The 13,311-nt window shown below is 40.2% G+C and overlaps 1 protein-coding gene across 2 annotated transcripts; it reads right to left on the reverse strand.

Annotated features, from left to right (window-relative positions):
- Positions 1-1,242: 1,242 nt before the first annotated feature.
- On the reverse strand, positions 1,243-10,398 carry PTP4A1 (protein tyrosine phosphatase 4A1). Of its 2 annotated transcripts, none has more exons than XM_047102388.1 (6): positions 10,206-10,398; positions 6,161-6,702; positions 4,831-4,923; positions 4,373-4,503; positions 3,108-3,182; positions 1,243-2,681 (listed from the first exon to the last, which is right to left on the reverse strand). In XM_047102388.1, the coding sequence occupies exons 2-6, from the start codon at positions 6,263-6,265 to the stop codon at positions 2,564-2,566; spliced, it is 522 nt and encodes a 173-aa protein (XP_046958344.1). In that variant the 5' UTR covers positions 6,266-6,702; positions 10,206-10,398; the 3' UTR covers positions 1,243-2,563. The 2 variants fall into 2 exon arrangements, with proteins under 2 accessions (XP_046958344.1, XP_046958343.1); XM_047102387.1 differs by having other exon boundaries at positions 6,161-6,705.
- Between the last annotated feature and the right edge of the window lie 2,913 nt (positions 10,399-13,311).

Below are 13,311 nucleotides of genomic sequence, written 5' to 3' on the forward strand. Positions count from 1 at the left end.
ACCAGAAGATTGCACGGTCTCCTATGATTCAGTAATCATATTACTCCTCAGCATTATGGTTCCTAGACAGGCCTAGTCAACGTTATGATTTACATCATCCTATTGAGGGAAACTGTTATCCAAAACCAAGTAACCCAATTCTTGAACACCATCTGAAAACTTTTTATATTCAAGACCTCATTATTTCTATTTTATTTCTTATTAGATATAAGGAATCTTCCAGAATGTATTGTGGGTATTCCTATAATTAGTCATATTTACAAGACACAAAGTATTTGGGTAAAAAGCAAATTTCATCATTTGTATACTTACAGATGAGGTTTATAAATTGATTTTAAGCACCATATATATACAATCCAATACTACAAACCAACAATGTTTCAAACTCAAGATGTTTCATTAACCATGATGCCACCTCGTCTCAATAAACAAACGTTGTTTTATGGGCTATGTGAGAAAGCAATCATCATTTAGTTATCAATTACACAGAATTATCTTGAAGGGTAGACTGTATTTAAAAAAGAACAAAACAACCAAAAAAGCCAGGCTAAATAACTAGCCCCAATTACAAAAGATCAAAGATATAAAGAACTAAGGGCCCCCAGAGACGCCCTCATTCCTTTTGCCTTGGCTCTAAGTTTCAAGAATGGTGCTAAACTGGCATGAAGAGATGGAAGCAAAATCTTTAAAACACAATGTGGAGTACCTTTTTGAATCTTACTCAGTTGTAACTATTAAAAAAAAAAGTTCAGATAAGGACATCTGTCCTTTTTTAGATTAACATGAGCTATACAAAAGAAGCATTTTAGATTACTGAAAGAAATTTAACATTTATTAATCCCTCATGTGCCAGATACTCATGTTCAAATATCAAAACCTACAAAGGGATCTATTATTTGTAAATGATAAACCGGCTCAGAAGTTGCTCAAAACCAGTTATTAATTGTTGGAACTGAGCTTCAAATTAAGGCCTTCCTCTAGTTTAATTCAGGATAGCACACTGGTTGGCAGTGTACTAAGCCTGTAAAAAAGAAAGTCTATAATGGAAAGTATTTTTTAATATTAAGCAGTTCTCACGACCTTAACAAATTGTATCTATAAAGAGCTTACTAAATGTCAACTTCATTTAATCCTTCATTTGTTAAAGGAAAAAAAAAAGAGGACATACTTCAAATGGCACTAAGTGAAGCATACTTCATTTATATCATATTCTACAAAATAAGTTAACTTTAAGCCAAACAATTTCAATGATGATAAATGCATTTCATTATTTATTTAGATGTTTAAGCTCTCGCACTAGATTTTTACAAGCTGGTGAACACTGACAAATTATTTCTCCCACAGAACTATAACCACACATTCCCAGACAGTATAAATATATGGTTGAACTAACATTAATACACATCACCATTTTATCAATTACATAATAAAACAAATTATCAAGTATCCAAATATTAAGTTACACAGCTCAAAAGGCATATAAAATATTAGATGTCTGCTCAATTCATTAGCAGAAACCCACTTTTTTTTTTTTTTTTGCAAGAGAGGTTGGGAAGAGAAGGAAAAAAAATCACACTTCAAACAAAAATAAGTTGGTAAACAACTTCAGATAAGAAAAAAAATACAAGAATTTCAGAAATTTTATGATTAAGAATTGTTTTAGCTACAATAACAAAGCATCTCTACCTTTTAAAAAAATATTTACTAAATTAAAGAGCATATTCTACATGTTCTGCACAAGACAAAGGCAACATTTTACTAAAAATACTTAATAGCCCCCTCCCATTCTTTTTTTCAGGCCCTCCCTGTAAGTTGCACCCCAAAGTGCAAACATTAAAATTAACTGTAAGGCTTTTTTTGTCTGGAGACATTAAAGACATGTGCTTCTGTACAATGTAGATTTTCAAAATGGAGGTTTTCCTTAACAGCACAAAATAAAATTTGTAGAAAGACATGAAACAATCATTGTTAAGACTTGGTAAAAATCCAAAAAAAAAAAAAAAAGGTTGAGCAAACCTGATGTATACTGGTACAAATGTGGGAGATGTAAACATAAAGTGAGCAGGCAAATAACCATATAGGCCCTAATTTCTATGTTTGAAATGACTGAAGGAATAAACCACATAAGGTCCAGAGTGTTCATAGTTCCTGGGATTTTAGTTCTGTATAACACTAAAAATATACAAGTATTGTGCTGGGTATTTTGGCACCTAATCTTTCTAAATTTCATATATATTGATAAGATTCTGGCATGGGAATAGATTTAAAGACATAACTCAATACTGCATGATTTCAGGAAAGGTCAATTGGTACAAGGGATAAGCACATTTTAAATGTTGAACAGCAAGAATCTTTTGCTAAGTGTCCAAAACAGGTTGATCGTAACCCAAGCATAGAGGTTGCAATTCCATCAAACTTGTGGCCTGATAAAACTGCTTTCCAATACTCCTATGGAAGCTTCATTAGACTTATTCACTAAGCCAACATATTGGCTACTATGTATGACAAATTAGGTCCTGTTTCAAGTTCCACTTCCAAGGCAATGACATCAGGCACCCCAGTTTTATTGAATGCAACAGTTGTTTCTATGACCATTGGAGTCTTTGAAGCGCAGCCGCATTTTAGGACGATATTTCTCCAAATACAAAAGCTGCTTGCTGTTAAAAGCTCCACGCCGCTTTCTGGATGGAGAAAAACAAAAGATGAAGCAACTAAAGCAAAATCCCTCTGTATTTCCATTTACCATGTTATAGGCAATTAATTATTATCTCTCTTGTGGCAATTAATCTTTTGATTAGTAGGCTGTGACTTAATGCAGAAATATGGATAGGCATACATGTGTAAATGAAAAAAGGGTAGTAAAAAGTTCAAAATCTTGGGTGTTTAGTTACAATAGTCAAAATTTATATATCCATTTACATGAGGTGTAAGAAAAGACAAATTTATTGGATTAGAATTACATGAAATTCAAAAAAGGTAAGATCTTTATTTCCTGGCTTTAATACTGTCTTAAAAATGAACTTAATGGTTAGGTGGACCGTGGGGGAAAAATTGTAATATAATTAAACTCACTAACAATGATGAAAAAAAATTCATTACACACTTACTGTCTTATGAACTGTACTGCATCTTCATATTTCATTCCACCTTCAATTAATGCTAGGGCAACAAGCACTGGAGCTCTGGTAAGGTAAGAATTTTGGTAAATCACTTAAAAAAAAAAAAAAATCCTAGGAAATTCAATACTCCAAACATTCCCCAATCCAAAAGTACTATAATTTACTACCCTTCCTATGTAATACCTTATAATAAATCTTGACTTCATGTTAAAAAATTAATAAAGTATCAGCATTTTCCTACCAAACCCAGATTTTTACCTGGAACCAAAAAGGAAATATGCCTTGAACTGTTGCAAATAAGTCTAGAAATTAAGATTTGTATTATTGGAGGGCAATTTTGAAAAAATTTAGGAGGGTAAATCTTGATAAATGCAGACAATTTTTTTCCTGAATTCCAAGCAGTGAAAAGTATATTCCATTATAAAAAAAAAAATTGTTTTTAAAGGTCACGAACTCCTCTCCTAAAGACCTTCTGCAAATGTTTGCTTTAACCCCCCTGCCCCCCAATCACTGGGCCATCAGTGTTCATTTTACTTCCCTCCACTAGAATAGAACTTTTTTTTTGGTGGAGGGCATGGAGGGCAGTGGTAGTGATGCACAAATCTGGACATGAATATTTTGGTATTACTGAGTAAGGAGTTCTCATTGAATCAGAATTCAGGATCAAGCACTCTATCAAAAGCACACCATATGCAATGCAAATTACCTTAGAAATGATTCATAGTTCTTTTTCGCAATGAGTTTGGACCATGACTCTAATACCATTGATATAACCTAGCACACACGATTAACTCTGTAAATAATTGTGCCCACAGAGACAAGTGTAAATTACAACTATAGTGTCTGTTAGTTCCAGACTGGAATAATGTACTGGAATACATTATAGTTACATTCATTTATCTTTTTTAAAAAATTTTTAAAAAAATGTTTATTTATTTAAGACAGAGAGAGACAGAGCATGAGCAGGGGAGGGGCAGAGAAAAGAGGGAGACACAGAATCCGAAGCAGGCTCTAGGCTCCGAGCTGTCAGTACAGAGCCCAATGCGGGACTTGAACCCACAAACTTGAGCTGACGTTGGGTGGTTAACCAACTGAGTCACCCAGACACCCCCACCTACTTTTTAGTTTTAATATGTAACGTAACAAAGCAAAATGACTCAAAAAATGATAACGGAGTCTTTACTGGAATCAAAATCAAGTTTTTACTAGAATTAAGACCAATACCATCAAACAGATTTAAGAAATTCTCTTACCTCCCAAGACCTGCAACACAATGAACAGCAATACAACAACCAGGTTCTTCACGAAACTTAATTTTTACAAGACTTAACCAGTCATCAACAATCTGGTTGGATGGTGGTGCACCATCATCAAAAGGCCAATCCTAAGTCAAAAGAATATTTAAACAGTTTAATTTTTTAATAAAATACCAAACTAGTAATTCTAAGTTTCTAACACTCCAATGTCTTCAGAAGCATTTTAATATGTCTAAACATGTGTTTTATGAAACCCTACTGTCAATGAAATGCAAATAAATGCTGAATCTTTATAAAGATCTCATTACTTCAAAGCTTTACTTAACTTTCACCTTTACTTAGAAATTAAGATAATGCATTCTCTTGTAATAACTTAAAAAAATTAGGCATTTTGAAGTTGGTCATTTTTTTTGTAGCACAGTATCATAAACACATAGAAACTATTATATACTTACGAGAACATGGATGCCTTCTTTCTCTACAAGAGTAGTGTCATAAGTTGCTTCACATACTCTTACTATTGTGGTAACACCATACTTCTTAAGTTCCTGGATAAAACATACATAAAACACACTTAATAAGTCTTTACAACAATGTTACTATTGCTCACCAACTGTCCAACAGGTATTGCTAGTTAACAGAAATTCATTCATGGAATCACTGATATAACCTAGGTATGTTTAATAGGGAAGTGAAATCTTGTTTTAAGTGACAATACCAGAGCAGCATAAAAAAGGGGAAATACTAAACATCACATATTTTTAACAAATGAGACGTTAAAAAAAATCCCATGGCCCTTCATACATGGAAGTTGTTTATAGTCATGGTAACACAAGCTGGATGGAGATCAAGTACTACCAAAAGAGGATTAGAAGCAATTCAGGGACAAAGATAAATAAAATAGAACCCAAAGGAATCACTCATGACTATAAGTAATCTGACCTGACATGATTACATTAGTTCCTTAAACTTTTGCTCATTTGCAGTACATACTGTAATTTAGAACCTTAGAAGTAAATTCAAAGACTCTAAAATCCCAAAACTACAGTGTAAAAAAACCAACATCATTTAAAACTACAGGGTATAAGACTCATAATCCATTATTACTAATTATAATTGGTAGCTAAAAATTGGCTTCTAAGCATCAAATAGGGTCCAAAACATAAGCTAACTTTGGTTATGATATTAGTCATTAGGCTAAGCAGATACATGAAAAATGTCTACGTGGTAGCCTTCCTCCTATAAATTTCTTGTGAAAACCATACTGTTATACCGCCCTCACAGAAATTTAAATAAGCAAACTGTGAGGCATGAACAACTAAATTATCTTATTATAAATCCAAACTAATTCAAGTACATGTCCTTCTTTAGATGTAAAAAATAACCTAAAGGGAAAAACCTGGTATTTCATTTCTGGGAATTGAACTGCAGTTATACCAACACAAATTTTCTTTCTTTTTAACATTTATTTATTTTTAAGAGAGAGAGAGAGAGAGAGAGAGAGAGAGAGAGAGAGAGAGAGAGACAGAGTGCAAGTGGGGGAGGGGCACAGAGAGAGGGAGGCACAGAATCCGAAGTAGGTTCCAGGCTCTGAGCTGTCAGCACAGAGCCTGACAGGGGCCTCGAACTCACAAATTGTGAGATCATGACCTAAGTGGAAGTCGGACACTTAACCGATTGAGTCACCCAGGCGCCCCGCTTCAAACAAAAATTTTCTAAACTAATATTTTGTTAGATAAAAAGCCCCACCACCAAACTGTAATCAATAAGAGTATCAAACCTTACCTCTATAAATTTGTTTAAGGTCGCATTGGTTGGGTTGTGTGTAATGAGAAATCTCATGTTCTTGTATGTGACTTCCACAGGAGCTGGGCGGTTCATTCGAGCCATGTTAATTTTGTTAAAAACACTCAATAAGGTTATGAAAGAATTTTAAAAATTGAAACAGAAATGATGCAAAGAAACTGAGTCTACTTCGATATACTCCACTTGAAATTCTCAGTGCTTTGAGTATGAAGTTGGGAGTAATGGGAAATGAAATGAACCTCCTAACAAGAAGCAGCAATTCTTCAATCCAGTAATACTGAGGCAATAGAAAGGAAGTGCACTGAGGTTTACCCCATCCAGGTCAGAACTCTTGTAAAATGCTCTGTGGATTTCAATTCAACACTCTGTGTCCAGGTTAACCACTCTTATGGGGGCTTCTTGGTGGAGTAGTAATGAATTTCTACAGTTCACTTGTCTGCATAGAGGTCGTGCTGTGCCTGGCAGTAATCTCCACTGCCCTTCAGAAACTCCATAAATGTGTGACCAAGAACACCACAGAACTGCTGTTTAAAAGAAAAAAAGAGAGAGGGAAAAAAATTGTTTTCTAATTCAAAGGAATATGTTACACTTTTGTAGTATTTAAGTGCACAACTATCTTCAAATATGGGCCCAACCCACCTCTTCAACTTTTACTGAATATACAAAAATATAAGAGTGATTACAGATTAAAGCAATAACCATAAAACAAGCATTCACAAGTAGATTACTTTAAATTGAAATTACTGCCCTCAAACAGAAAACCCTCAAATACCATTGTTACCTTTGGTCAGTATCACTTACATGTATTTTTCAATTAATTATTCATTTTAAATAGTTATTGGCTTTACATTGTTATAAGCTCTACCTACGAACAGCTTTCTATGTAGAGTTTTCCAACTAATAAAATATTTTTACATATTGTAAACTTCATGAAAAGTTTGGAAGCTGTTAGTTCTTGCATAGTTTACTTACTCCTCTAAAGACTCAACCTATGTGTGTGTGTATATATATATATATATATTTTTTTTTTTTTTTTAACCTTTATTTTTAAAGTACTCTCTGCAACCAACATGGGGCTCAAACTTACAATCCTAAGGATCAAGAGTCACATGTTCAACTGACATAGCCAGCCCGGCTCCCCTCAACCAATATGTTCTTAAGAGGAAAAACAGAAACTAGTTTTCAAATTCTTCCAGATACACTATCTCATTTGATTCTTAGCAACCTAATAATTCCCTTTCAACAGATTTTCCTTATCTGAGTCTTTGAAAGTCAATCAACTTATTATATGAAGTATCATAAGGATATACATTTATTAAAAAAAAAAGACTTGTGTTTGCATGTGTGCTTAGGAGTAAAGCCAGGAATAAGAAAAATTCATAGGTTAATAAAAGCACCAAGTACCAGGCACTGCCTCAAACACTTTATATGTATTTCCAAAGGCAAATTACCCAATAAAATGTATTCTTTTAAGAATAAAAGATTCCCCTAAATTTAAACATTTAAAAGGCTTAAAGTTAAATTCAATCTATCTGCTATTTTCATTTTGCAACTTTAAATAGCATTTTGCACCATGCCAGTTATAGGCTCCAGAATAACTTTGCTACATTTTGAAGAATTCACATATGGCAAATCATTGAAACATCAAGTCAAAAACCCAGTTCATTTTTTCTGTCAAAACAAAGGAACTAGCCTCAGGAGTCATTTCTTACAAGACTGTCCCAGAAGAAAGAGGACTTTCATTATTCCAAATTTGTTTAAATGAGCCCTCAGAGGTTATTCCTTCACCTATTTGCTAGCTGGGTTAAAACATTAGTGACTACCATTAAGGACTTTGCTCTACTACAGCAAACACAGACTGCAGTAATCTGGAAAATAATTTCAATTATATGTTTTCCTCAAATCCTAAATATTATTTCCTTAGAATTGAAAAAAAAAAAGTGATTCTGGCAGCTTTTCCATGACATACAAGGAATTTAAGAATCTTTGTAAAGTGTTAAGTGCAATGACCCGTGTAGTTCGGTATTCTGATTTCCAGATACTCTTTTGTCAACTGAAAGCAAATATGTAAGACAGTATTTCACATCACGATTTCCACATTTAACAGCTAAAATTCTCGTCACAGCTGAGTCTGGACACATCTCTTCATATAAGCAACTTTCATCAGGGAGCAAAGAAAGCAACAGAAATAATTCACTTAGTGGAGCCATCCAGTGGCTGGGGGGGAACTTCCACCAAAATAGCAGGCACCACAGCTACCTAACACCTTTCCTTACTGCCTAAGACATTTCCTCATTACCAATTTCCTTTCCACAGGAGAAACTATCCACAATAGGCTGCTCAGAAATACCAAGGAATGTCTCTCCCCTTCCACCTAGCAGTGCATATAATCACAATAATATACACAGAGGGAAGAAAGCAGTTTCTGTGCAGAAGCTTAAGTTGGTCTGTCAGACTGCAGTCAACGCAATTAATCTGCAGGACCACTTTGTCCAGTAGTTCGTTGGAAAGTTTGTTTCAGATCTACTTGTATCTTAGGTAACGCACCTGGTACAGAGCATATGTGAAATGCATGGGAATGATCTAGCTTTTTGGTTTTCAACCGATTTACTGCCATCAAACAAAATTCGTATAAAAAGAATAACAGGAAGCATTGCCTCAGAATCTGGATCCCAAGCAGGTCGACGGTTCCAACTACAGTGCAAATAACAACTTAATACTCTTGGAATGGCAGAAGGCTTCCACCGACAGAAGATAAACCTCAGAATTCTGGCTCTGGTTGCCTGCCGTTGCCACAAGCCAAAAGCAGGCAACAACACATTACACCAAGGATTTCAGGAACAGTTCTAAATAGTCCCCTATTAAAAGGCGCCATCCAGGGCCCCAAAGATTGGCAGGGAAAGTGCATACTGGTGCCCGGCCGTGGACTCCTTCGCTTCAGTGCAACAGTAGTCCTGGCAGTTTCCAAGGCGCTCAGACCCAGACCATTTCTCCACCGACTTGTCCCAGAGAAAGGACAAGACTCGACTTGTTCCCATTATCCAGAGCCCGAAGTGGGGCGTTAAATCCGGAACAGCTCGAATTACCAGGTGGAGACTGAGGGAGCAGGGCGGGGCAGGGAGTGGGTGTCCTCACCTAGCAGAGCCTCGTACTGGCCCCCGTAAGGCTGCAGCTCGGGGAAAGCCCCCGATGGCCGCAGCTCAGCACACGCGGCCGTGCGCGCCGGGGCCCGCCCGCGGCGCTCCCTCTCCGCGCCGCAATCACGGGTTCGCGCCGCGCCTTCAGTCAGGCGCGGACGCCGAGGCCATTTTGTCTGAGGCGCCGGTCGGGCCGCGGAGCACAGGGGTGGCGGCACCAGGCTCCTGTCCCGCTCCGGGCCGCGAGCCCGGAGACCTCCCGGTCGAGACCGTTATCAGCCTCGCCCGCTGCCCCGCCTACTCCACGCCGGCCCGGGTCTGGTGGCGACCCCGCCGCCGCGCCCTCCCCGTATCCGGCTCCGCAGTGACACGCGCAGCCCTTGCCCCACCCCGGGCCACGTCTCCCGCTTCCCAGGCGGGCCGCTCTCTTTCGGCCAAACAAAGGGGACTCGGGACGCCGCGGAGCCCGCCGGGCCCCGGCCAGGCGCGCCAGACCCGAGGGCCAAGGGCGGAGGCGGCGGTCACAAAGCGGCTTTTGTGCCGCCCCGCCCGGCCTGCTGCGGTGGCCGAAACCGCCCCCGCCCGCCGCGCAGGCCCGGCCGCACCGCCCCCACCGTCCCCGGCTCGGCGGGGATGAGGAAGCCGGTGCCTCTGGCAGCCAACCGCCACTCCGCAGCCCCGTGGACCCCAGCGTTCGCCTCCCCGCAGCCAGCCCCACCGGCCGGTCACAGGCCCGTAGTCCGGACCCCTCCTGCCAGGGACCCACCGGAACTGCGTGCTGGGGCGGTGGGGAGCGGACGCCGGGCTCCGAACAAAGGCGACGGTGGGGATGGGGGGGCCGGCCGTGGATCCCCGGCCCCAGAGGCGGCTGTGCGACGGATACTCACAGGAATATGTTTACTCATTGAAGATTGTGGCCTAATCATACAGCCGGTCCCGAGGCGGCGGCGACACAGGCGGTGGCGGCGGCTGCAGGGCAGGGGGTAGCGGTGGTCTTCGCGGGGCGGCGGCGGCTTTGCAGGCGGCGGCGGGGGCACCAGACTCTACCATGCAGTGAGCGGCTCCGAGGAGAGCGCGTAGCCCAGCCGGCCCGCAGTACAGGGAGCCAATACGCGCGCCGAGGCGCCCTTGCGTCACAAACCCTCTGTTTTATAGCCGGCACGACGTGTGAACTCCCGGCCACCAATCACCGCCGGGGGCCCCAGGCCGAGCGCCGACGAGCGGGGGCGGAGACCCGCCCCTTGCGGACGTCACCGCGCGGCGGCCGCTGCCGGTGTGAACCGGTTGATGAATGGCGAAGCGCTGGAGTCGTAGCATCTCTAGGGCGGGGGAGGGAAGGGGCAGTGGAGGGACTCAGGGGTGGACGAAGTCTGGGGTGGGGAAGGAATGGGAGCGGGAGAAGATTTCGATCGACTGTAAGGAATCACGCCGGAAGCCCTGGTTGTCATAGTTAAAACCGCCGAGGAGTGCGCAGATGTCACAGGGGGAGCTTTGAAGTTGCCTCAAACTTAAAATGCAATCCCTTTAGGGCTGGAACCGTGCCTTAGCCCCGACCCTACTTTCTTCTGCCATAAGTCAAACCACAGTCATCTTTGTCAGCGGTTTACTTTGGCACCTGCGCCACTACGATCTCCGTCATCAAATAATATTTATGTCGCACGGCCGCTGTACCCGGTGACTCAACACCTTGAATGCCACGGCCCTAGGCTCGGACAAGGTGGATACTTGTCGCCGGGGGCACTTTCAAGCGGGGAGAAACTTCGCAAACTTCTGCTAGGGGAGACTGGGAGAGTACCTTGTGAGGCAGATAAAGCCCCATGCTTCCTATAGTCTTTTTTGGTCACGCCTCCATACTACACACGCGGGCGACTGCAGTTGGCTCAGTTGTGGCATTTCGAAATCACATGCATCCTTTGTACTGCTGCTCACTTGATGTGTTGTCACAGATAATGAAAGGTTAGTCACTGCTAGAAGGAAGCGTTTTAAAAATTAAGAATCTTTGGTTATGTCAAGGACTGCTGTAATTCTTTGCGTCAAAGCTAAAGCTTGCTTGCTTTCTTTCTTTCTTTCTTTCTTTCTTTCTTTCTTTCTTGTTTTGTTCATTTTCAGTTCTGTTGTTCCACTGTTTTCATAATTTAGGCCCTTAAGAAGTAAAGCTTTATAATTGTTCTGTGTTACACAAGGGCAACTTTGTCACAATCTGGAAACCCTTTCTCCTCTACTTTATGGAGGGACTAAACAGGACTTTTACCTGCTTTGAAGAACTCGGTTTTCTACTAACACTGAGGCCTTTTGTTTGCTGTTTTCACAGAGCAGTAGATTGAAAACGGCTTTAGGGATCAAACTGTGTTCTTGGTCAGTGTAGTGCACCATTTTAGGATTTATTAGTACTTCTATTCAGAGACGGTGCTTGCGTAGTTATTCAACATTCTTATAAACATATACTCTGTAAACAAAGTAAGTAAGCACTTTTGAAAAAAGGAATTGGACCAGGCTCTTACTGAAGCAAAAATAAAATCATTTTAAAGAAATTCCTCTCCTAGGAAACTTTGAATCCATCTAAATCAAGGAAAACTACAGAGCTGAGAAATATATAATGTCCTTTTACAAATACACTGTAACAGAAGTAAATATTTTAAAGTGTTATTTTAAAAAAAAAGGAGTATTAAAAAAAATCTTGGGGTGTGAGGGACCTTCCTAAGTAGGTCAGGGAACTCAGTCACACAGAAAAGGATTTTCATTATATAAAAATTAAAAACTTCTATATGGCAAAAACTTTTAATAAAGTTTAAATATTAATGCACACTACGAGAAAATATTAACATGTCATGGGCAGAATTAACTTCATAATAAATGCAAAACTTGACCAACATGTACAATAGTGTAGTTGAAAAACAATCAGCTATTCTCACTCCAAAGGTGGTCAACACAGTGATGCTAATTGGAATGGTGGAAAGTTTTTCATGTAATGACTTTTCAAAAAATGAATGTGCTGGACAAGATATAAATTCAACAAATAGTAAGCAGAGACAAATCAGCCTTAGCCAGTTTTCTTGCAAAACTTGTGATACAAGTTGTGAGCCTCGTAAGGCACACATCTTGTAATTGCCGAAAGTAGTACTGACATGAAATATCCAGTCAGTTACGTTCATCAACCTCTAAAAGCCGGGCCCAAACTCACAAGTGGATTAATCAGCTTCCAGACGTCTTAGCCTCTCAGATGAGGTACCACCTTCTTCTATTTTGAAAAGGACATAGGTCAAGGATGAAAAACTAGAGAAAGCTTTTGCTGTTGAGAGAAAGGACACACTTTAAACGAGATATAAATATGGTCTTGCTCAGGGTAGTCATGGGCCTGTCACTCTGGCAGCTGTCATGTTTACAAGTGTCCTGTGCCATTGTGGTTCACTGCTGTGCTGAGGGTGTCTGCTCTAGTCAGCCCAATAGTTTAAAGGTGTTGACTCTCACAGAGCAGTAGTCCATCCCCGCATCGGTCAGAGACTCCTGTGGTCTGAAGACTCACTAACCTCTATTGATTTGCATTTGGAGCATCAGCACCTGCACTTATTAGCAAAAGGTCTCCAGACTGAGCCAACGTGCTTGCAAATAGTGGTCCAGACATCTACAGGTAAGAAAACCCAATGCTGAAAGCCAGTGCTTTTGCTAAGCTCCAGAAGAAGCCCTGAAATGAAAGACTTCTTCTGCCACTAAACAAGATGCCCAGCTATAAGTTACTTTACTCAGCAAAACATGTCCTTGAGCTCATCAAGGTAGGTAGGACTTTTTATCAACATATTCAAAATGCAAAATCCGACAGTTGGGAGATAAAAATGTCTCTAAGACCATTATGAGGAAGATCCTTATGGAAGAGGAAATACCGCAGAAGACAACAAATCAGCAAATCCCGATGTTGACGAACAGAGAAATCCTTACAAGTGTGGCAGATCTCATAGTAAACATGGGATGATTTCAGTTATACCAGACATATAAAAG

This window comes from Lynx rufus, unplaced genomic scaffold (assembly GCF_022079265.1).
Source record: "Lynx rufus isolate CCGP_SWC_20201006 ecotype Redwood Valley unplaced genomic scaffold, mLynRuf1.p SCAF_6, whole genome shotgun sequence".
Lineage (NCBI taxonomy): Eukaryota > Metazoa > Chordata > Mammalia > Carnivora > Felidae > Lynx > Lynx rufus.

Coding starts and splice junctions, on each gene's coding strand:
- PTP4A1 (XM_047102388.1), bottom strand. CDS start 6,265: ATGGCTCGAATGAACCGCCCAGCTCCTGTGGAAGTCACATACAAGAAC. Junction 3,183..4,372: donor TGTGTTGCAGGTCTTGGGAG/GTAAGAGAATTT, acceptor TTACCTTACCAG/AGCTCCAGTGCTTGTTGCCC. Junction 2,682..3,107: donor GCAGTACAGTTCATAAGACA/GTAAGTGTGTAA, acceptor TTCTCCATCCAG/AAAGCGGCGTGGAGCTTTTA.